This window comes from Lepisosteus oculatus, chromosome 25 (genome assembly GCF_040954835.1).
Source record: "Lepisosteus oculatus isolate fLepOcu1 chromosome 25, fLepOcu1.hap2, whole genome shotgun sequence".
In the NCBI taxonomy this organism is placed as follows: domain Eukaryota; kingdom Metazoa; phylum Chordata; class Actinopteri; order Semionotiformes; family Lepisosteidae; genus Lepisosteus; species Lepisosteus oculatus.
Genome location: NC_090720.1, coordinates 3813104 through 3837937, shown reverse-complemented (window position 1 = coordinate 3837937; position 24834 = coordinate 3813104). Strand labels below are relative to the sequence as shown.

Here is a 24834-nt window from a genome sequence, read left to right as displayed (position 1 = left end):
TGTAATGCTTCTTATCACGTTTATGGGGCAACTTATTTTAAGAGAATGTTTTATTGCCTATAAAGGACATTGAGGAGACAGGAATCCTATGTGGGTCTCAGGAAACAATCAGATCGATTATTCTCAAATCTGATTCTCAAATCAGAAGATATTAGGCTATTGAGACGGTTGGAGACCTAGCTGTAATTAGAGTAGATTGGAAACCTTTTTTTACAAAGATACTACACAATTGTAATTAGGTCTATAGTGTGTGATTATTATGACTAAAGGTCATGACAACCCCAAATCTTAGCACGTTTTTAATTAAAAATTTAAAGTAAAAAAATTCCTTCAAATAAAAAATAAATGGCAAACGATATGAAACAAAATCCATAAAAATATAATGGAATGGCCTTTTCTGGTGTTCTGATTAGTTTTAATCACTGTACATTTCAAAAAGATGTTAGAGAACCACAAATATTGCATTTGGAAGACACATTAATGAATTGGAATCAATCTACCAAATGAGTGGAAGGCTGCAGTACATTTGTAAAATTAATTTCTTCATTGTTTCTTCCATCTGCATTAAATTGAAGGGTAAAAGAACATTTTTTCAGCCTAAAACATAAAAATGGCACTTGATCACACTCAGTTATAAAAAGGGTATTTTCTCTCTCAATCTAATCATACTGTATTATTGCTTTTTGATGTGTAAATTCTACAAAAGTAGCTTTTGTTCATTTTATTTTTCAAGTGTTTTGTTCTGGCTCAGTTTCACTTCTTCATATAAAAAGGAAAGTACAAATGCCCTCTGACTTCATTTTATGCGCCGTTTTCCTTTCTTATAGATCTTGTTCTTGTCACACACCAGGTCGTGAACGGATTTCTTATGGCAGACGATGTGCACTAATTTTAAATTCTCTCGGGTAAACAGTAGTCGGTAAAAATAGTCCAAGTTGATTTCACTGCTTTTGTGCTTTTTCAGTGCTTCTGCCAGTGTGGGAATGATTGTGCGCTTCTTCTCAATCCTGAAATAGAAAGGTAATGTGTCCTTACTCTTTTGGTTACTGTGCACTGGTTTGCATTATAAAAGGAACTGGTAATTATCTGCATCCTGACTGGTGAATGCATATTCTACACCACTGTGTTACTACAGCTTAGCAACAGGTAAAACATAAATCCTGGGATCTAACATTACAAAAATTTACTTGCACATATATCTAAAATCTAATCATTTTTATATGGACTGTTATAAATAATCTGTGACATCAGGACTGTTTTCCTAGCATAGTAGTACACTGGAAAAATGTCTTAGAAGAGACTCTTATTCAGGTGACTAAGATGTGTACAATCAATATTCGCTGGCCATTGTTTCAGACTCAAGGGCTCTTACTAGTTCCTCAATCCACGATGAATCAGATACTAGTGGGAATGACACCATGTCCGACACACCCACTATGAGCATTCCTCCTGCACAGATCTAACTGGCCACCTGTAATGCAGCACGCATAAGTGAGGGCTGTTCTGAAGCTCAGGCAATTTGTACAGAGTTGACTAATGGCTAATCCCACTTGATTTTTCAGAGCTGAAAGCATATTTACATACATGAAACAAACAGAAAACTGAAATCAATTTGCCTGTGATTAAGAGCTCAGCTGGAGCAAAACCCCAGAAGAGACATTGTTCCTTCAGGACCAGTGTGGGAAATGCTGATGTATCGACATCTGGGAGACATACCTTGCTCAGGAGTCCAGTAATGCAATCCCAGTTGTGCTGGCTTAACTGCAGTAACTACTTGCTCATGTCACCTTACTTTATGTCTTATATGTCTTCCAGGCTCTAAGCTTATTCTGGCCCAATCAATATCCACTTCCATCCTATTGCTTACTTCTGGATTGTGGCTGCAAATCATATAAATGCCGAGGTACCTGTGATCAAGATTCCACGTGCTGAATAGAATTCGGCTCTCTCTGTTCCCGTAGGGGTTGATGGAGTGTAGGGACAAGCACTCATCTTGATCGAACGCTCCCTGGTAAGACCACAGTGATGGTAGATAAAATTAAATATACAGCAGAGAACAATAACAGCTGTGAAATAAAGACCCTCCCATGCAGAGATTGTTAGCAATGCCTTTCAGTATACTGGGTAGCCTACTCTTCAGCTAGTACTTCATTTCTTCTGGAAGGCTTTCACTTTGGAAGAGTGTACTCTGGAAGAGTGTACAAGGCTACATCAAGGATAAGAATATAAATGCATTCAAGGGATAGACAATGCTTCTTCGTTGCTTTAGCTTTTTAAACTGTATTTCGCGCTTTGGGTCGACCACATCAACACACCTGGCAGGAAAACCAGCCCTCCTCAGTGCAGAGGCGGTTGGGTTCCTTTTCTTTCCTGTCGAAGTAGCAGCCGTTGTACTTGATGGCTTTCAGCTTTTCAGTCATCATGTCCACAGTCTTCTTGTACTCTCCCCGAGCCCTGGGACACTTTATATGCTGAGTATAGCCATCAACCTGAAAAACCACATCATACACGATAAACCTTTCAAACCTTTCTCGTGACTGCTGAGCAGTCGCTAATGGATTTCGTTTCTCTGTTTCCTCTGCACGTTTTAACATATTCTCCCCAAGACTTGTGATATCCCGCCATAAAGGTGTTAAGTTCGTTAAAGCAGTCTTATTCTTTTCTACTCCAGCAGTTAGGAATTAACACCTAAAACTGGGGTGGCCAACCCTGGATCTGGAGAACTACAGTAAAGCAGGTATTGTAAGTCACTCTTAAATCGTTATCTTGTAATGCAATACATGAATGGTGATCCATTTAAGAGGTTATGTGGCCTTAGTAAAGTCAGAACTCTGATCAGGTGATCTCTAACCAACCTAAATGAACAAATCACCCATTTTTCACCAAATCACCAAGACATTCTGGGTTAAGGCCATTCGCACCATAAGTATCATTAAGCAACAGCATTTTTACAGTCAATATATATCTCCTTTTAATGAATGTTCGTTTTCAGACAGCTCGGGGATAGCTCGAGATTTCATTGGAACCCATTGGAGGAGTATTTCTTTTTTTCTTTTTCTCAATCATTGCCGACCATGTATTTAGTGGAAACAACAGAACATTTACTATTCAGTTACTGTGCAGTGGACATGCTTCTGGCCAACTGAACTCCTCACGTGAGGCCTCTGCATCGAGTTCTATGAGCTTCTATTTTCACAAAGACACAAAGAACGTTTTCCACCTCCTTGAGGTATCCACGGACTCTGTTCTCACAGTTGTACTTCATGTACGCAGATTTAGTCTTGAACCTGGAATCAACACCTGCAGAAAAACACCACACACATCCTGAAGAGGTACAGAACATTTCACATTCCCGCATTCCTACATTTCAGCCTCTGTACCGGTAGTGCTTGATTGACATTCGTGAACACAACAACTGCCATTTGTTTTAAAAATGGATATAGAGCTATATCTCTCTGAAGGTGTCCACTTTTACCAGTGCCATCACAAAAACAGAAATGTTGTTTATGTACTGTATGTGGCTGGTTTTATCTTAGAGCTTCAGAAAGCAGAAGAATGACAAAAGTACACCAGGAAAGACTGTCATTAGACTGCACTAATTTTAAAGCAAATGAAAGGCTCTGCGACTGCTATATTATTATAATACATCAGGTGCATAGTTGTTACATGCACTCTACTGCGCTTATGCAGACTGAGAAACCTTTTGATGTATGTAATTAAGCCTCTGTAATTCTGGTACACTAGTATGCATTTCTCACCACTAAAACCTAGCCTGGCTACCTTCAAACCAGTCCTCGTCTTCTTCCCTGCTCTCCAAGTCCGACGTCTCTTTCAGGTTGTGCAGGAGCTCCTGCAGGATCTTGCGTCTCTTGGGAGCATGCTCGTCTGTGAGGAGACCCCTCGCTGACTCGATCAGCAGCTCGGTGTGGAGGTCTGAGGCGCCCAGTAGCAGGCCGACATCGCAGACGACTGCGGAGAACACAAATGTCAGTTAGAACCATGCAGGTCCATCTGCTCGTGCTGAACGTTGGATGTTTTTTATGGCTTTGCTCCCTGCAGCGTGGTAGGGAGACCAAACACATGCTTTTTGTTCAATTGTGCAGATGGATGAGATGAGGAGGTAGTTCGTACATGTACAGAGCTGTTGATTAAAAAAATATATATATATTCAAGGTAACCCTAAACAGAAAGTGGAGGAGACAAATGGCATTTATTGGTAGTTTAAGTTTATTCACAGTGCAGGTTCTGACCAGTAGCTTTGGGAAGCGTCCAAATGATTCCCTATTTTAGTATTTTCTATAAAAAGACACTGGAGTCTGCACATATATGGAATAGCACTACATTTTAAAAGAGAATGGGTTTTTTTACATATATAAAAATGCTCCACCTACATCCATTCCAGGTCTGCCCTGCAGCAAGCAGAATGAGTTCAGTGTTGTCGGGGAGTTTCTTAAAATAGTCTTCGCTTACTTCTGTTCCGTCTTCATACAAACAGACCCGAGAGCCCGAATGCGGGACCTTGGGAAGAAGATTTTTGAAAGCATTGGGGTTCACTCAGATTATTCTGGATCAGGGGACTCCAAGCCAAGTCCTGGAGGAGTCCAAAGAGGTTAGACTTATGGGTCATCTTTAAAGCAGGTAATCGGATCAATTGGGAGATCTCAGGTCCTCGATGGCTGAAGAGCACATCTATTTTAGCTCAGAGCGATCACTAAATTAATTGAACTATTCAGGTTTATTCAATCACAGGGGATTTGTTCATCTGCGTCTTCCAATCCAGGGTCCTGGGGGAGCTGGAGCCTATCCCAGCATCCAACAGGCGCAAGGCAGGGTGCACCCTGCACAGGACAGCAACCCGTCGCAGGGCTGACACACCGACACTAACCCCGACACGCACCCACTCGTATTTTACAGAAGCCACTTAACCTCCCTGTATGTCTTTGGACTGTGAGAGGAAACTGGAGCAAATAAACACAGGGAAGACATACAAACTCCACGCAGACAGCAGCCCAGGTCTGGAATGGATCACAGAACTCCAGCACTGGCTCCACGCCACCCAGGAATTGCTAGTAATGACAAGTGTATTCCTGGGAAATGTGTTCTGTATTGTACTGTACCGTACCTCCTTACAGCCACCCAGAAATACAAGAAATACAAGTAGCGCAGCCAAGAGTTAGTAGGCATTTATTATAAACAGGAACATTTTGGAACTAATAAAATCAATGATTTATGATAAATACGTCTTAAATGCGCCACTATTTGCAAAAGAGAACGAAACGCGGAAAACGCATATCCACACCTGCAAGGTTTCACAGCCCTTCTTGAGAAGCTCTTTCACGCTCGTTGCCGCCATGCCGTATTTTTGATTGCTTCCGAAACCCCGGAGTTTAACGAGTTTGTTTTTTTTGAAGAACCCGAACATGTTACTAACTGCCCCAGCTTCGCTACAAAAGCCTTCTGGCACTTCCGCTTGCAGAGGACGCATGCTCGGACAGCGGGCGCGCTGGGCTGCGGTATTAACAGCGTCTTTGGCGACATCTTTGGACCAAGTCGAGTTTATAACAAACGTCTGCGGGAGACGAGCGGTTATGTGGGGTTCCAACCTACCCAGCCTTTCTCTTTATGAGGTTAAATATTATGTATTAAACAGCCGCATTCCCTAAATATCTTTATTCCAGGGTATTCGCACGCCCTCCAAATGTACAGAACTCTCTGTGAAATTGATTAAATGAATTGCTAGCTTGCATTTTAAAGAGTGCTGTTCATGCCATGTGATCCGAAACACTGCTTTACTTATAGGACACATACTGAAATGCAGCCCCCGCCTTAGCGAAACAAGAGCATCGATTCTGGTGAGCCCCACTGCATAGCCCACTCGGTTCAAATGATTTTACTGATAAATCCGCACAAAACCTAAGAAAATCTGTTCCGAATTAACAACTCTTGGAAGGCACAATACAAAAAAACAACAACACAAAATGGCAATAAAAACAGGTGAACTACAATATACCCAAGAAGAAACGACGATAAAGTTGTTACAGTTGTTATTCTTGCCAAATAGTGTTTATTTACCATTGATACATTAAAAGACAACATCAACACTGTAACCGTTTGCCGATCTCCCTGGTAACATCAAGCCAAGCTGAAGGACGGATCCATCAGAATAGGGGGAGGTAAATATTTTTAGTTCGATTTCATTCTCCTATTAATGCGCAATGCCTTTATTTTTTTAAGTCTACGAATAATATAATATATTTTTTATAATTAAATAAAGGTTACGTCTTGAACTGGTTTGTTTTCGAAGTATCTGAAATAAGAAACCTAGAGTACGTGTCTCCCCTGTTAACAGTCATAGAGTACGTGCCTAAACTAACATGGCAGGCAACGGGACAGAGGAAAATTAGAGGTAACTTTTCAAGTTAAAATACATTTGTTATAAAATGTTAATGACTAATTCATTGCAAAATAAAGTACAACCGAGGAGTTTGTGTTTATTATGGATCAGGTTTGGAAAATTACCCGGAAAAAATGAAAGACTTGGGTGCAGGATAAATCCTGTTTGTTACGTTTAGAAATGCAGGATTTTCTCAATCTCAGCGGTAATTTGAGAGACAAAATGACTATTTTGTATTAACACAGAAGAAGCAAATTGCAAGTTTGTAGTTTTAATTCTAGTGAAATTCACTTGCAAAAATTACATGATTCACATTTTGCATGCTTTCGATCACGTTAATGCCTTAATGACATAAACTAAACTTTGAGAGAAACATACGATAAGACGTGTCATACAGTGGTGTAAACCTGAACCGCAATAAAAATGCAGTTCAATATAGTTTATGTATTTTGTTAATGTCAACTATTTTAGTAAACAAAACCAGTAGTGTTTAGAATGAATTCTTAACTATTCAGAAAACGATTCTCCCATTTTCTTTCATGGTTAATATCAGTGGGGAAAAAAAAAAAACTTAACCCGTTCGCTCCTAAAAAAAATGACATTTATTTATTTGTTTTTATCAATGTAACCGGTTTAGCAGTTTTCTTGGCGATCCGTGTGAAACCATGACCATCGGCATGACGGCGTGGAAGGAAAGGTTCGAGAAAAGCCAGGTGATCCCACCGCACTGCCAGAGAACCCGCCTGGCTCAGGAGAACTCCGAGGGCTTCCAGATCATCCTTCAGCACTTGGAAGGAATGCCAGTTAGACAGGTGAGCATAGTACTGGGGGATGATACTACTACTACTAATAATAATTGCTTACACGTATATAGCTGGACACTCCATTCAAAGCGCTTTACAGGTAATGGGGATCCCCTCCACTACCACCAGTGTGCAGCCCCACCTGGATGATGCGAAGGCAGCCATAGTGCGCCAGAACGCTCACCACACACCAGCTCTCAGTGGGGAGGAGAGCAGAGTAATGTAGCCAATTGATAGATGGGGATTATTAGGAGGCCATGATTGGTAAGGGACAATGGGAAATTTGGCCAGGACGCCGGGGTTACACCCCTATTTTCGAGAAACGCCCTGGGATTTTTAATGACCACAGAGAGTCAGGACCTCGGTTTTACATCTCATCTGAAGGACAGCGCCTGTTTACAGTATAGTGTCCGCGTCACTATACTGGGGCATTAGGACCCACATGGACCGCAGGGTGAGCGCCCCCTGCTGGCCCCACTAACACCTCTTCCAGCAGCAACCTTAGTTTTTTCCAGGAGGTCTCCCATCCAGGTACTGACCAGGCTCACACCTGCTGACCTACACTGGGCTGCCAGTTGTGAGTTGCAGGGTGATATGGCTGCTGGCTGATACTACAGGCATATCCGCTTCGCCAGGCCAGCCATGCCCAGTTGTGTTAACTACAGCCGGGCATCCGGTTCTGCACCTTGAATATTTTTCAGAACTCTAATGCATTTATCCCGTCTCCACTGTGTGTTTCTTCAGGATTGGCCACTGTGGTAGGGTGAGTTGTGGGAGGGGAACGTGAGTTCTCAGATGTCTTGGAAGGTGCTCTCTGACATGGCTGCTAGATAATGTAGTTGTAGTATTCTGTCCTCTGTGCATCAGGGTGCAGCTGCCTTGATGTCAGTCTTAACTCCTCTTGGTGAAGATGTGTGCGTTGTAGTGACAGTGCAGTAGATTTTCTTGTTAGTCATAAACCCCTGTGTGCAGTCTCATGGATTATTTTTGCTTATGATGAGATGGTTGATGAACCGGTTAACTTTGGGTTATAAAAATAATATAATGGTGGTTTGTGCCGTATGTGCAGACTGAATGACTTTTTTTTTCTCTTTTTATGTGATATGTATGTTAATTTAGTCCGGTGTGTCTTTTTTTTCTAAATAGCATGTACTTCACTCTGAATGTTTTTAAGACTCTCTGTATTAATGATGAGTGTTTAGACTGTTCTAAGGGTTGTGTCTGTTTGCTGATTCCCATTTTAATAGAGCAAGGTACAGAGGAGCTATGTCCTCATGCGAGATGGGATTCAGATACAGTATGTTGCTGTTGACACGGTTCATTGATGTGATGACTATCAAGGACATTAGGGTAAAATGTCGATCATGAGGCACAGAACCAAAAGATGCTGGAAATTGAAACAATCCTCTGCAGATTATGAAAAGCCGTCTGATAAGGTCACGCTGTCGTGAGAAAGCTGATACATTTCCAGTGTATGCAATAACTGTGGCATAACAGTTCTTACAGTGCATGACGTGAAGCAAGTAATTTTCCGAATGAGAATATTAATTTAGTTTGTTTTGCATTTACCAGAATCTTTTAAATTGGACTGTCATTGTTTTTTTCCAAACTTTTATCAGGCAAGTCAATTGAGAACAAATATCTTATTTACAGTGACTACCCAGAGACCCATTTATACAACAGGATGTTAACTGGAATGAAGTGAAGTGTTTTGAGTCCAGGTCTTTTACCTCCCTACTCCAGTCATTGGAATTAGGTTCACATTTATATGTACAAGCAGCAATTTTATTTGGTTGATGAGTGGCTACTTCAGGATTTGTGTTTGTAGGTGACCTCTAGATGAAGGGACTTTTTCTTTCCTTCCCCCGAGCTCTATATAGGATGTTCCATACAGAGGTATGATAAATGAGCAGGAGAAACTGGGACATCGGGTTATATCTGTGCCATTGTCTGTGCAGCATTATGGATTGATTGTGTTGCTTCACTTCAAGGTCAGAGCAATAATAGTGTAACATGTTTTAATCATTCATTAAAATGAAATGATTTGTATTATCTCTGTATCTGTTATCTGGACTGTCACTGATGGCAAAGGGTTAGATTATGCTCACAGTGACAATCAAAAGACGTGCCTCAGAACTGTCGTGCTCCCAGAGAGAGACCTCTCTGCTCTCCAATCTGGACTCACATTTGGAAAACAGAAGTAGGTCCAGGTGTTTTCTTAAGGCTCTCCAGATCAATAGAGCTCCTCCAGTCAATATGAAATGGTGGTGTATGAAGTGGCAGCGCATTTCATTCTGCCTTGCACTGAGAGTGATCCAGTATCCAGGGTTTACAGGGCGAAGGCGAATTACAGGTTAGTGTGTCAAGAGAAAGACATTAGTGACCTGGGATCCTGAAATGTCCTGAGATTGATAGAATTGGCAGTGCTTCGTCACTCTTTGAGAAGGTGCTGTTTTGCACCATTGTGGCTTAGTGGATTACGGCTTGCAGTCATACCCAACCGTTGTTTTAATATTAAACCCTAGAGACTCCTGGAGGGGCTTCAGGGTGTGCAGTACCAGCTCCGTGTTTCCCTCTTCGATATCACCCACCGGCATGTCTTTGGAAGGACGTGGAGGAGCTCAGAGCAACAAATGAAGACACCCCAAGGCCAGCCATACAGGGTTTCTTTTAACGAGGTAAGAAGCTACCTCTGCTTCTGTACTGCGCTTCTGTCCTTTTCAGTGCTGATCGTATTGACGCCTTTTGTCAACTACAAATGAATGTGAGATTTTTAAAAACGTCTCTATCATATACTTCGGTCAATGCATTGAAGTGTGTCTGTTTTTGGGGCTTCCTTTCCTGTGCTGACTGTTGTCAAAACAAACTGCTAGTTTTCATATGCATATATGCATATGCACGTATATTTGAAGTGTCTTTTTAACCATTTCTTTGATGTAGCATTTTTTATGAAAACATTCTTAAATATACAGTCTCTTTCTTATAAAAATAATTTTCAAATCTAAAAGAGAGACTACGTCTATAGTCATATTTTTCTCACTTCTAAAGAGTCCTGACTAGAGCTAACTAGTGTTTGTCTTGAAACATTTTGATTGAGCTGTCAAATTATAAGTTGCTTGTATTTCAATTAAATACCTTTTAAATGTAATCAGTTCCTCAATTAAATGAGACTTAATTTAATAACAGTTACTTTCAACTAGAATTTTATTTCTCTTGCTGTATTAATTTAGGAAACATAAATTTTATGTTTATATAAGAACAAGAAGTTGTCATTGATGAATAGTTAATCATTTCTCAAGAGCATTGAACAGCTTTACATTTTCATTAAATATGAAAGATGTGATGATAAGTAATAGAAAAGTAGACAGCAATGTCATTCCAGGTGATTTACATAAATGAGAACAAAGGTGAAGAAAGAAAGTAATAAATTAAAAATAGGGATCCATAAGAATCACATTTAGACAAATGGAAACCCCCTCTGGAAGTAGTTTCAGTTTTAACAGATGGTGAGAAATTGATCTTAAGTTCAATTTACTTCTTATTGCTCATTTATACAAATGGTATTTCCATAAGCTATAAACATCGTCATTTAAATATTGCTTCTAGTGAAAGGCCAAAGAAACCGTGCTGTTCTTACAGTGAAGGCCCATGCAGTGGCTTATGAAATATGAATTTGGAGCTGCAATGTGGCATAACTAGTAAAAGAGTTCACTGGAGCTCTTGTTGAGCCCTGTGGTCCAGATATTGCTGGTTTCAGTCTGGGATGTTACATTACCTGGCTTTGACCATGTTTCCCCAAGTCACTGACCTCTTTCATTTAGAATATTGCTTACTGTTCTGATCACCATGTAGCAAAAAAAGTCCAAACATGATTCTTCAGAATAAACAGAGAAACAAACCAGAGAACACAGTGGGAACTATGCAGTGCATTTAAAACTGAGAACAGGAAGTACTTCTTTGCTCAAAGTGTTGTAGGAGTATGGAGCGAACTACCCCACTGTGTAGTTGAATTAGGTTCCTAGATCAATTGGCTACCGAGTGGGTTAAATGGGTCCAGGGACCTTCATTTGCTTGTAACCATTCTTACGTTCTTAGGACCACAAGGGTTCTGCTGGGTTTAGTGGACCTGTGCTGCCTTTGCTAACCTCAGTTCACAGCAGAGCAACAGCAAACCTTACAGCAGCAGCCCTTGTGGCTTGCTTGCTTGGGTCCTAGGTGCTGTCTGGATAGCAGTATGCAATAGTGGGCGAGGTTTTGGATTTTGAACCAGAGGGTTGTGGACTGAAATCTCTGGTGAGATGCTGTGGCTGTACCCTTGAGCAATGTGCATCACTCAGATTGCTCTAGTGACAGGCCCTATGAATGGATACTCTCCAGGTTTTCATTGTAAGTCAGAATTTGTTCTCAGTTGACCTATCTGCATACATAAATGATTAAGTAAAGTGAGATCTGCACCCTGCTAAGTAATTAAATAAATTCTGTCACTCCACCAGTGCATTTTAACCCTACAGTGGAGTTAATATGCACTAGTGTGGTGTGAATAAATGTAAATGGAGCAGCTTGTTATAGAGGAAGTCCTCATCTCTTTCCAGTGATACTAGGGCTGTAGTGTTAAGCAGAGGTAATGAACAACTCACAAATACTGTATGCACTGAAAGAAGAAAACAACTCATTTCAGTCGAAAGAAAATGGTCAATGTTTTATTGAGATATAGGCTAAAAACTGTAAGAAACAGTTTTAAGTTTGTTTTAAAGTTGTATTAACATTATTTTTCTTAGAGGGTAAATTACTTATTCTCCTGTCATGTACATAAAGGTTGTGAAGTAATTTCTTCACATGTGTGCAATAGGAAAATTACTTTTTTCTTCCATAAAATAAAAGATTGTTTGTCCTTTCATGCCTCCTTGGAGAAACAGTCTAACAAAATGATCCTGTAATCTAAATCTGAATAACATTATGTTAGGGTTTACATTATAGCTCTATATAATGTAGTGTGTTTCTATTAAGGAATTTTGTTATTTTTAATGCTACAGTGTTGTGATCTGTAAGATCAGGGGGTTTCTGGCTCCTCCTCATCAATCCTCATCAGCTTTTTGAAATTTTGAAATTCTTTTTGTCTTCTTGCCACTTGCTTAAACTAAAGTAGGTCACCTGTACTCATTCAGAAGATTATGCCATTGTTGGGTTGTTCCTTACACTGTTAATTGAATTCCCTACAGTCACCACCTTTCTGCAATTCCAGAAGCCAGGGTTTTATTTAAAGCAATTTTCAAGCAGCTCCCAGGCACCCCTGGAGGCTTATGGTGATTTTAGGAGTTTTCCATAAAGCTGACAAACTGCCAAGATGCTGCAGTCATGACAAAAAATGTAAATGAAACTAACAATCAGTGGTGGCTGTGATGTGTAATTAGCAACCTGTTGGCTGTAGGATGTCTGAAGTGTAGTGTTGTAGATTAGCTGTAAATTGCTGTGATTTTCCTCTAAATCAATCACTGGTGTGATTTCTGTGCTTTATAATTGCTGGTATTTGTTGGGGGATTATACAGCAATTACATGCGTAATCCCTGTGAAACAAAAGTGATATCGTAAATTTTGCACCAGTGGTAAAAAAAGGACTTTGCTTCACATTATTAAGACATATTATCTGGTTGGCCTTTTTTGATAGACCATTATCATTGTATTAAGTTTTTTTTGTTTTAATGGTAGGTTCTTGTGGTCAACCATTTCATTAGTTTCAAGCATAAGCACTTCTATTATATCCATTTAATTCATCCTCACTTGCAAAAAGGAGCAGCTGTACTTATTTAGGGTCTAACTTTGTCTGAATCCATCCCTTCATTTTCCAACTGCTTATTCCAATTTAGGGTAATCAGGGAGTCACGGGCTATCTGGGAAAGCAACAGGCACAAGGCAGGGGACCACTGTGGACAGTACACAAGTGCTTCTCCAGTTCACCCACATGCAGTTACAGACATGCGTACACTTTTAAGGCCAAATTTCACAGAAGCGAAATGATCTACCAGTTTGTCTTTGGACTGTGGAGAGAAAACCAGAGCGCTGGAGGAAGCCCACATGGACAGGGGGGAACATACAAACCCCACACAGGTGGCAGTCCAGATCTGAGATTGATCACAGAGCTCCAGTGCTGCTAGGCTGCAATGCTAACCTCCGCAACACTGTGCTGTCCATAGTTCCTCTGTAATACCACTTTTTACCAGTTCAAAGCTGTGATTTCAGAAGTGTTTGTTGCTTTCTGGTTCTTTGCAGCAGAATGTGAGTGATTAAAAGGAAAGAAATGAGCAGAATGCGAAGTCTCGTTGTATTATAAAACAGGATATGAAAGGCAAACTTTGGATATTTTCATTGGATATTTATACCTCCTGTATACCCAAGATTCTTGGATTGGCAAATCTCTGTCAGTGAACGCAAATTAGGCCTCAACAGTTAGTTGCTCTTTCTGCTCAAGGTTTGTTTCGTAAGGCCCTGCTTCATGTTGCAGAGGCATGGTATGAAAGAGGCTTTTTTGTCCTGTGTCGAATAGTTCATGCTTGTGGAGGAGGAAGAAGCCTGTCAGTAGCCCTTTATGCAGGTTCCTTGCAGAGCTCGCGCTGAGTCAGTCTTAATTCCAGACAGAAGTGATGGCTGCCAGATGCACTCACTTTGAGACCCTGTCTTGGGATGTCAGAAGGAATCCCTGACAGCACGCAGCATTAAAGTGGGCATCATTTTTAATTACCCGCCTCAAAGTAAAGGTTGGCAGACCAGGCGCACTCAGTAGTGCTGTTTGACAAGCTGGATGGTGCTTGAGACTATAGTATGGTCCGAGTGCTGCACTATCTTTAATTTATTTCTCTCTCTCTGGACTGCAGAGTCAGGAGTGGCTGGTATCCAATACCAGTTACTCTTCTTTTAGGCATTGAGATCTTCAGGAGGAGGACAGTCTCAATCTCTCCAGCCTGCTAATTGAAAGATGTGGCAGAAGCTAAAATGGGAAATGGCTTTTAAGATGACTTTTAAAATAAGGTGCCATATAATGTTTACTTAGGGCAAAAACTAAATACCCCTTCTTTTATACAGTAGCAGGGTGTTGCTTCATAGTAAGGGTATTATGTCAGGTAAAGCAGTTATCAGATGTTGTTTGAATATTAAGCAATGAAATTGCATAAAGTTGTCTCATTTTCTTTAATAATATTCAATAGTATCTCTCCACATTGTTAACTGGGGAATATTCTTGATGGAATTCACCATTTTAAAATAAAGCAGTAGAGTAAATAGGTCTGATGTGGTGGATTTCTTACTGTCTCCTTTTTTGAAGTCCTGCAATAAAAATTAAATTAAATATTTTTCCCCCATCCTTGCAATATTTTCATAACAGACTAACAGTTTATTGTTTCATATCTTGCACTAACACTTGCTTCATAGGTAAGTACAGTAAAAGATAAAATTACTAGTATGAAATTGTGAATTCCATCACCTGAAAAAATAATTGCCTATGACATTTCATTCTCTATAGAATTTCTGAATTATTTGCTTAGTATTGGAGAAAGAGGGTGTTTATGTAGCATGTAGTACAGACAGCTAATCTCATATACAGTACTTCAGGCCGTACCTGTCTTTTTAAGGTTAAAATCTGTCTCACTCTGTAGTTATAGCTTTTGTAAGGCATTGCATGTTTCTTACACCTCTGGTGTTTTGCTCACTGTTGGAGTAGAATCAACAATTCAGTGTTATATACTGTAAATGCATTACTGGTAATATTAAACTAATGTTTGAAAGAACATTTCCCATCTATTTTGCAAACAAGTGAAAGCTGTTTTGAAAAGTAGATTTTAAACAGGAAGTTATGTGGAGTCAGTTGTTTTGCAACTACAGAAATCCTCCTCTGCTGGGAGGTTGAATCAAACCAGCTCCTTCCTTTTCAAGGACCTGAGAGAAGTGCCCTGCACACTGATGCTCGACAATAAATAGAATGGAAGACCTTCGCATTAAGAGAACATAGTGTGCTTGTGTCTTCCATTCTTCAGGCTGGAGAATGATGTCATGAGTGATGATGGGTATATTCAGGCCATTACAGTGACCAGGAGAGGTTGTAACCTTTCCTGGAATATGCAGACAGTGTGCTTTGGGACAGGAGTATAAGAACAGACACATCCATCACTACAGTATATCATGACTATATATATTTTTATAGACCTCATTCCTTTTGTCATCAGTCCGTCCATTTTAAGGCTCTAAAGGTGAAATATTCTGCGATGGCTTTGTTCCATGGAAACTCTTCCACTTGTTGTAGGTTGAATGCTTGCAGCTGTTCAGAACATTCTCAGCACAGACAGACAAAATGGCTGAGACAACAAATGGCAAAGGGTGTCATAACTGCAGCAGCTGAAGAATTGCCATTTGCATAAGCCCGATTTGAAGAGTACCATCCAGTCATCCATCCATCTCTTGACAAACAGAAAAATTAAGTCTGTCTGTTCTAAGTCACCCTGTATCTGCTAAATAAGATAAGCATCAGATGAGTAGCTCAGAACTGAAGTCGTTTTCAAGTCTAACATCTTCGGCACACATTTATATATATTTAATGCAGTTTCAGTGCAATAGATTTTTTCGTTTTTGTTGTTTTATATTCTTAATCCCTGTAATACATGTAAATTAGTAAATAACAGCATATCATTAAAATAAAATGGACCCCCATAGCAGACTAGAGTGAAATTTGAGAACAGGTCTGTCAGTGTTGATAGATTCTTTTTAATATCTCAAGAGCGGAAAAAGACTTATGACCTGTAAAACTACAGAAGTAGGTTAAATGAGGAACCAAAATCGAAAATTATTTTCTGCTTTGTTATTTTCTCAGGCTTCGGGATTAATAAAGTCTTATCTTATCTTATCTCTTGAAGAAAAAATCAACAAGTATTTAAAGAAACAAAGAAAAAATAATGACAGTCTTTAAAAAATGTCTGTCCCAAGGGAAGGTCTTGTTTATTGCAGGAATCTCTTATAAACCACCTTAATAGACAAAAGCTATACACAGACATTGATGCATGTTTTTCAGTTTTTCTTGATAATAGTTGCCCTTTCTTCATTTTCTCATCAATTTTAATTTAGCTCGGGCTTTACGGCTTTTGCTGTGTCTGGTTTGCTAGTTGCCCATTGCCCTGTTGAACTCCTGTAAGATCTTAATTTTTTTTAAATTGCTTATGGAATGTCATCTCAATATTATGAGAACAGGGGTCTTTCAGGTGATATATAGTGAACTGAAACACATAAACAGGAGGAAGGAAATGGTTTAGGAAAGGTCAGTCCTTTTATTTTAAACAGAAATATGATTGAATTTGTGAATTCTTTAAACCACATCCTTAAGGGTTGCATGTGAAATGCAGTTTTATTACTACAGAGGGCAGTATTGTATTAGATACAGCAAGTCGGAGTTGCTTGCAGTGTAGATAATATGATTCTGCCTTTTAGGATTCCTTGGTGATTGCCTACTCTCATTTTACGGGAAAATTTTCACTCACTAATTTAACTGTCTTTTCTGGTCAACGCGGGCGGTAATTAAAAAGACAAATGCCATCTGACCATCTTCCAAAGCAGACAGCCATTTTACACTACAATGAGAGAGAGTGAATTCCATTTTATTTATTTTGAATACATATGCATGATTGGCTGGCATTTTTAGTCTAATATGTTTTTTCATAATTCTCTGCACTGAAAGTTGGGTATAAGCAAATGTGTATGTAACTAGTTAAACATAACAAAGAAAATAATTGAATACTACAAAATGTAGATGCATAAGGTGTGAATTATTTAGTACTTGTCCATTTAATTAAATTCAGCACAGAATACGGTAACAAATCCAAAGAGCCATTTTATAGAGATCCCAGGTTATTTTTTCCCACCTGTCAAGGTATTGACTTTTTTAATGTAGGTATTTTAAGCGTTTCTACTTATGAAACTATTTGTTTCTAACAGAGACAGCACAATGTTGAAAACCTTGGTACTCTTGTAGACTGTTTTCCTTTGTAATGCTTGTACCATTTGGTTTGAGATATGATGTGATTTCACTTGCCTCTTCTTAGGGTGCGTACTATTTAGCATATAATAAATAAACAATTCTGCTTAACCATTTACTTGTGGAGTTTTCCTCCATCTTTTGATGCAATGAAAGAGTTGTATTTAGCACCATCATTTCCTCAGATTATTTTCTTCAGCCCCAGCCCAGGGGTTTTATACCAGATGCTCTGGCATTCAGCACAGAAAGGCAAAACAGAAGCAATTTATCTTTAATGACAAAGAAAATTCCAAGGATTCTGAAAACATAGGGGAGCCTTGATTTTGTTTTGGAGCATCCTCTGTGTGAAGTTTGTACAGTATGTCCTGCCTGGGTTTGCATGAGTTTCTGTGCATGCTCTAATTTACTTTCACTTGCCAAAGACATGCTTGTTAGAGTAATTGGTATCTCTTAATTGTCTGTGTACGTGCCTTGTAATAGTCTGGTGTACCATCCAGATTGTATTCCTGATTCCTGAACCCATAGCACGATAGGGATAGGCTCTGGGTTGGCAGGAATGAGTTACTGATGATGGATTTGCATAGAAACTGTCCTATGCAGAAACAATGCATAAACAATGCAGAAACAAGGAAAAAAAAGGTTCTCCCTGTTACAGTATGACTATTGTTTTAACCCTTTTCATTTCACAGTAAATAATTAGACCAGGGAGGACAGAATTACCTGCCATGTCAGGCCTAGTACTTCAGGAGAACGTGCAGGGCTGTGGTGGTATAAAGTTTTGCCATTTGTGTGCTGGGGAGTGAGGTTCTGCTCTAGAGTGATTTTGAAATGAAGTCATATCTCTGTACTTCATTCATCAAGGGGTGACTGTTAATACAGGGGAGACTAGGAGACACGGTCTCATCCTGTGAGCTGGTAGACAGTGTGTAACTGTAGCTACTGCTTTTATTCCTACACAAAAGAGTGAGCCTAACCCAGAGTGACGGTGGTTCCAGGGAATCCTTCCTCCTCTGTGCCACACCTGCCAAAGGCCAGGCGTTCTTCCAGACAGTGAGACTGTTCTCGCCGAGACGAAGAGATTGAGCCTCTGGGGGCTCTTTCTCCAGTTTTGCACTCAAGGTTTTTTATGCATTGGATCGTAAGAAGCAAAGGAACATTGAAGCAGAGCTTTGAACAGCTTTGGACACAAAGAAGGAGTTTGGTGGTGGTGGGGGGGTTGTTTTCAGGACTTCATCTGTTTTTATTTCATTTATTAGTTAAGAGTTATTCATCTCAATGCTGTTTTTTTACATGCAGCATAACAATGACAATGTATATCAGTTTTAATTTATTTCTTTTCTTGTCAAGGGTATGTATTAGAATTTCCTGCAGGGTTATTAATTTTAAAATGTACTTCTTTTCTCTAGAAACTGATTAATTAAGAATTATTTTAATATGCTTCATGCCTGATGCTGCTTGATGTTGGGGTTGTTATTTTTTATAGAGCAATTTTTGCCATTTTTTCTCTTGTTCAAGTGATTCAGTTCCACTTAGTTCTTTAATTCTCTGCATTAAGACATACACATTAGATATTGTTAATTTCCATAATGGAGCTGGGGCCTTGAAATTAATACCTTCCTAATTAATCTTTCACACACCCTGGAACAAAAACTAAAACTGAAGTGAAAAGGTCTGAAATATGTTTCAATGATGTGAATGTCATTGGAGCACATTAAACATCAAGGAACTCTGTACAAGGGAATGATACCATTTTGTTGTCTATAATATATTCTTCTTTTAGGCCTGACAAGTGCTTTCAAAGGCACTTGTTGTGAAGAATTCGGAGAACCAGGTACTTTCCCCTCTCAGAACAGCCCTGGCTTTTAGATTGCCTAATTTTTTTGCCCCTTGAATCGAGGCTTGAGTTTTTCATCATCGATGTCCTTGTAGTTTGTCTATCGTTCTTGTGTGGCTGGAACCGTAAGGATGATGACTCCTCACTTCAGCAAATGCCACAATGTTTGTGCTGGTACCCATTTGAGAAATGTAATAATTAAAAGTAGATTTTTCACAGGGATTTTCACAGGGGTAGTTTTGCATGACAGATATGACACCATACTTTGTCAGGAAAGTACAGAAAGACATTTTCTTCTACTGGCTGCTCAAATACCACAGTGAGACAAGTTTCTTTCGATGACAGTTCATTTTCTGGTTGAAAGGTAGAGGCTCTATTATAGATGATCACAGTCTGCACTTAACAACACCATTGTTAATGGGTCAGCAGATGAGCCAGGCTGCTGCTGTAGTCTTGGGCATTTAACCTCTTGTATGTTATAGTGTTTCTTTAGCATCAGTATAAGTCATTTTCAGGTGAAAGTTTATACAGTGTGTGTTGTGTTCACAAACATCATAGTTTTAGTAATCTGGAACCTTAAGATTGTATTACTCAGTTTTACAGTTGGGGGGCTTTCAGTGGCTATTTTATTAATGAATTAGACAATGAAGGCACATGTTTGAAAAGGAAGTATTCTGCAGTGAACTAAAAAAAATCATTTTTTTTTATTTCCTCAGTATGTGATCATTATGTGGGCTGAGAGCAGGTGTTCCAAACCCCTAAGCAATGTGCTGGAAACCTCACTCTCTCCCTCATATGTTGTATGTAAAATGTAAGTACATTTTCCAAAACATTTAACACCAATCATTACTTTCCTGCTATCTTTGGATCTTCTCTGGGACTAATGGACATTACAGGTTGGTGATTGTTCAACATTACAACTCACCCTTAGTAAAGCAAAGAAGTATGTAATCCATGCAGGTTCAAGCCCTGCTCTACCTCATATAAAACTTACTTTTATATGCTTAAATTTGAAAATATAATTATTTGGCTTTACCAGAATTAAATCAAGTTTCCATGCTCAGATGAATAATGGTCTATTTATTATTCCTTTCAGGAATTTACCTTGTCCTGTATAATCTTAGTAGACAACAACAATAAAGAAAACTCCTGTAACAGTTTCACATCAAATTGACTTATAAATATTGCAGTCTGTTGGGTAAAGTTCTCTGCCCATGAGAAAATGTTAATTTTTACAAGTATATTTATAATTCACTTTCTCAGCAATAAAAAGTCTTATTCATTGAATCTAGCAGAAAACATTAAGCTGTCCTGCATATATTGTATCTGTGTCTCCACTACAATATGGTGCTTTGGTCTGTCACATCCTGTCAAGAACTTCATACCCTGATGTATTTGTTGTGGATTGTTTTGACCCGTGTGTTTCTCTACTTTTGGAATCTTTTGGAAAGGATTCACTTTCTTCTTAATCCAGGGCTTCTGGACTATTCTTAATTGCTATATAGATGTTTTTGGAACATATGAATCTATATGAATATATATAGTGTCTGTTCATTTATCATTATCAATTATCATATGTGTCATATGTCCCAGTCAGTACAATCAAAACATCTTTTTGAGCGAGGATTAGATCCATCTGATGGTTTTGACGTTTGCAGCTTTTGTCTGTGGGACAGAGTTAGGTGAGAATCATTAAAAGAATAGGCTCTTTGCAAACAGATTTATATTATTCTGGACATAATCATAACAGATATAATATCTTTTATTTACATACCCTTCATAATGAGGCAGATAATAAAGTGCATCCATGAATATTTTACTGTTTTTTATGGCACATACAGGGAAATAGACTCCAACTCTCTTGGAGTTACTGGATAACTTTGGCTGCATTCTTATTGTTTTGTACATTCATGACTAAATCCAGTAAATATATTTGTGCCAGAATGATGACTGGATAAAGAAGATAATCTCATCTGTAAAAAATAGGCACTGCCATTCTGATGCCCAGATGTGCACTATTTGTATTGATCTCCCTAAATAACTAGAACTTCAAACAGTTTGGTTGCACAGGGAATAGATCTGCAAGTACACAGCTACTAGGATTCCCATTTATGCTTATTTGAATGTAATTTCCCATGAAATATTCTAGATACATAATAAGTAATAAGTAGGTCAGGTAGCTCATTTTGTGTGCCAGGTGTTATTACCTTGTAGGCCCAAGTCCAAATGAGACTCAAAGAAGCCTAAATGAATTATCTTACCTTTTGTATCATAAGTGGGTGGTGTGATCTATAATGTCTCTTATCTCTAAACAAATTTCTATTGCTGTCACCTGGGCTTGCACTGTGTTTTGAGCTTTTGAATGTCCCTTCATTTCAGCGTTTTGAATACTCTGAAATATAAGTCCTCTCAATCCTGAGATTGGTATTGGACCCTCAGGACTGTATTCAAGAGTCATTTTTCTGTGTTTTTTTATAAATGCTTGATGTTGAAGTTGGACAGTAAAACTTTAGACATCTGCAAAGAAAAGCAGGGGAGAATAATGAAAAGTCTCAGTGAATGGGTAATAAGTGTAACGGTGTGATTGTCTCTTATCATATGAAGTACACCTGCAGGTAAATCAAGTGAAGGGTATTGTAATTTTTGGTTTAATTATTTCAGTTTTTATTTAGCTGCAAGTATGCTTTTGTTCCAGTTAATAGTGTCTGTGACTGAGCACCTTGTTTTGTTCTCTCTCAGTTAGGGGCTTGTATGGATGGCTGCCAGTATGCTGCTGTGCAGTAAGCTGACTGTCAGGTGACGTTTCTCCCTGGAAGGCAGTCTCCTTTCCTGCCAAAAACCAATATCAAACCATTTCAGCAGCAACATCTGCCTAAACGTATGTGCTTAGCTGTGGCTGATTTCACGGAGTGGGAAACCGTGGTGAATGTGCCTTTGAAAGGTGTTTTACATTTGAGAGACCTGGGGAGCAGCATGAAAAAAACTAACAGAACCTCCAGATTGTATTATTAAATTGCCCTGAGCAAGTTTCTGAGCATTTAAAATGAGTTAGAAATCAGAGGTTACCGTTTGTTATTAAACCCTGTTATACAGCATTACAAGGAGCATCTGCCTTTAACTAGTTACAGGTTTGCTGTTTATTTTAATCTATAGACCACTCCATGGTAAATATAATTGTCTTGTGTTATATGTGCAATTTATACCTATTGGACTTACATTAACAATCTTGCAATCGAAAATCAATTAAAATAACAAACAAATACAAATGATAGGCATGCTTATTGCTTTCCATATGCATGTACTGTATTTTAAAGTACAAAAATATTGCATGCAAAAATATAATATAAAATGAGTACTGCAGAAAAGTATTTTGAAAAGTGTGTGGCTGTGTCTGTTTAGAAACTGTTGTTCACCTGGATCTTACTACTCATTGTGAGAGTGGAGTGTCTATTTTAATTAGGTCATATATGAAAGAGCAGTCAATGTTCATGAGTACTGGAAGCAATTTGAGCTGGGACTATGCCTGTTTCACTAGGAATAACAACACCCAAGAATTAAGTGTGCTGAAGAATTATCGAGTGTTTAGTCACAATTTGGCTTAACCTGCTTACCTGAGGGCTGACCTTCTGGCCACAGGATGAGGAGGCTGGGACCCCCTGCAGAGTGAGGAGTGACCAAGGGGCAGCTGCACAGGTGGGGATGGGGTGGAGGTGGGCTTATAGTGTTTAGGTGAGGAAATTACATCATGAGTGATTGCAAAATACTGACAGTCAAGTCACTGAACTGATTGAACTTGGCTGTTGTCATTCCTCCTGAACAAACACCTTTGTTCCTGTGCAGCGTGAACCAATGCATAAGCATCTAAATCACTGCTTGCCCCCTCCTTCACTGTCTTGTGAAAGCTTTTACTTTTGGCAAAAACTTCAGGATCTGATTCTTTCTCTTCCTTACATCATACTCTATAGATGTTCCCACATGGCCAAACTTGCATATGACAGGCAAAGATGTGCCCTGTTCCAGTTTCTTTAACAGTTGCTTGTTTTCTGTGTGGTTTTTGACACATACTTAAAGCTAAGATAAACAAAAGCGCAGAACACTGGAAATGAGGACAGGCTGGGGGCAGTAAACAAGCGTTGCTGGACCACAGGAAATGTGATCCTGACCATCATAAGTGGGCACCCAGCTAACTAAAAAAAATGCAGGACCACGGATGTGTTCACACCAGACTGTATTATATATGAAGCACATACGTGTTTGCATATTATTTATTATAATATAGTGTTTTAATGCTGTGTATTAAGGCAGCCACATGCCTCTCTCCCTCTTTCTCTTCTCCCCTTCTTATTCTATTCTGTTAAATTCTATATAGATTCTACTCTATCTTCAATATTGTAATTGTGACTGCAGCTCTGTTTTGCAAAGCAAATAATTACAAAAAATAAAAACCTTGGAGCAAAAATCTGGATATTATCTCTTTTGGATTCTGAAATTAGTTTAAAAGTAAGGTCAGCCTCAGTGGATTTTAAAAGTTTAATGTCTGTCCTGAGTTGATGCAGTGTTTGATCATTTTTTATGATACTGTATATTTTTAAGGAAGCTGGTATGTGCTGGCGAGGGTGGGAGGTGGTGGTGTTGCTTTAATATGACAGTTTTGCTGAAGACTAATGCATTCTAATGTTCCTTTAATGCTTTTTGCTGATTTGCCTAAAGAGTTCTGCAGTGTGGTTTGTAGAAATTCAAAGGAAATGAAAATGCAGCAGGGTGTATTGTGTGGGAGGCCATAGTTTACTTAATCCCATTTGTCTTCATGTATCTAATTTGAAACCCAAAATGTTCAGCTCCTTTGGAAAGCATGGCAGTTTTACAGAAGCTCCACTTTTCTTTTTGTTCTGTTGCAGCTAAGGCATTCAGCACTCTGGGATTTTAGTGCATGACTTACGTGCACAGTATCCAAGTAATTTGTGTTCATCACCTGAAAATGCAAAGCATCTGCTTAAAAATATCATTCAAAGCAAAAATTTAGATAAGTTCAAACTACAGAATCTAGAAGTGTTGTTTGAGTTTGGAATTTTAGATTTTTGAGAAACCTGGTTGTTTTCCTCATACTGTCATATATAATGTTCTAAATCTTTTTGTTGCATGGCAATCCAGTGTCTGACAGACTGGCATGTCATCTTTGAAATGTCACAGGGTTCACGAATGGAAAAAGAAAGTGTGTCACTTGCATCTCTTGGGATGTGGAGGATGAAAAAGAAAAAAGGGTAAAAAGAATTGTCTCTTGTCTCCTCCCTATTTGGCATAAGGAAAAGTTTGTTACCAGTTAAAAAGGTCACTCCTAGTGGGCAGTAGGCTACAGATCTTTTGGTGATGCCAAATAGTAATGATTGAGTGGGAAAATGAGGGGCACTTTATCTGATACTTTAACATAATTCAATGGTAAAAAAGGTTTCATCAGAAACTTCAGAACTAATTTTAAAAAACCTCAAATTCAAAATAATTGAAATACATGTTCAACTTAGTTTTTGTAACACAATAGTTGCAGAAAGTTTACATCCACCTCTTTCATTAGGAGTCTTGCATTAATTTTTTGGGCTTAATCATTTAATATTACAACAGCTCCAACAGTTAACTAGGGGTTGAACTCTGGAACATGAATATTTTAATTAACACTTTATTAACTGTTTTCATTTGAAACTGTAAAACTCTTTAGCTCCAAGATACATGTAGGTGCATACATTGTATTTTTCCCTCTCCTGTTTTTTTTTAATGTAGCCTTGTGACATAACACCATATA

General features: G+C 38.9%; 2 protein-coding genes across 5 annotated transcripts in view; one reads left to right on the top strand and one right to left on the bottom strand.

The window, feature by feature from the left end:
* Window positions 1-300: 300 nt before the first annotated feature.
* dffb (DNA fragmentation factor, beta polypeptide (caspase-activated DNase)) lies at window positions 301-5605 on the bottom strand. Its single transcript, XM_006641972.3, has 7 exons — window positions 5300-5605; window positions 4392-4518; window positions 3781-3969; window positions 3221-3300; window positions 2316-2489; window positions 1908-2008; window positions 301-1007 (listed from the first exon to the last, which is right to left on the bottom strand). The coding sequence occupies exons 1-7, from the start codon at window positions 5483-5485 to the stop codon at window positions 797-799; spliced, it is 1068 nt and encodes a 355-aa protein (XP_006642035.2). The 5' UTR covers window positions 5486-5605; the 3' UTR covers window positions 301-796.
* A 398-nt stretch (window positions 5606-6003) lies between these two features.
* The window catches only part of nphp4 (nephronophthisis 4), a 128239-nt gene continuing 109408 nt past the window's right edge, over window positions 6004-24834 (top strand). For 2 of the 4 annotated variants that reach the window (XM_015337163.2, XM_015337160.2), the window contains exons 1-3: window positions 6330-6406; window positions 7032-7206; window positions 9723-9875. In XM_015337163.2, the coding sequence (XP_015192649.2) occupies window positions 7060-7206; window positions 9723-9875 (300 nt within the window). In that variant the 5' untranslated portion in view covers window positions 6330-6406; window positions 7032-7059. Of the gene's footprint in view, window positions 6174-6329; window positions 6407-7031; window positions 7207-9722; window positions 9876-24834 lie in introns of those variants that run through there. The other 2 variants (XM_015337161.2, XM_015337162.2) reach the window with 2 other exon arrangements.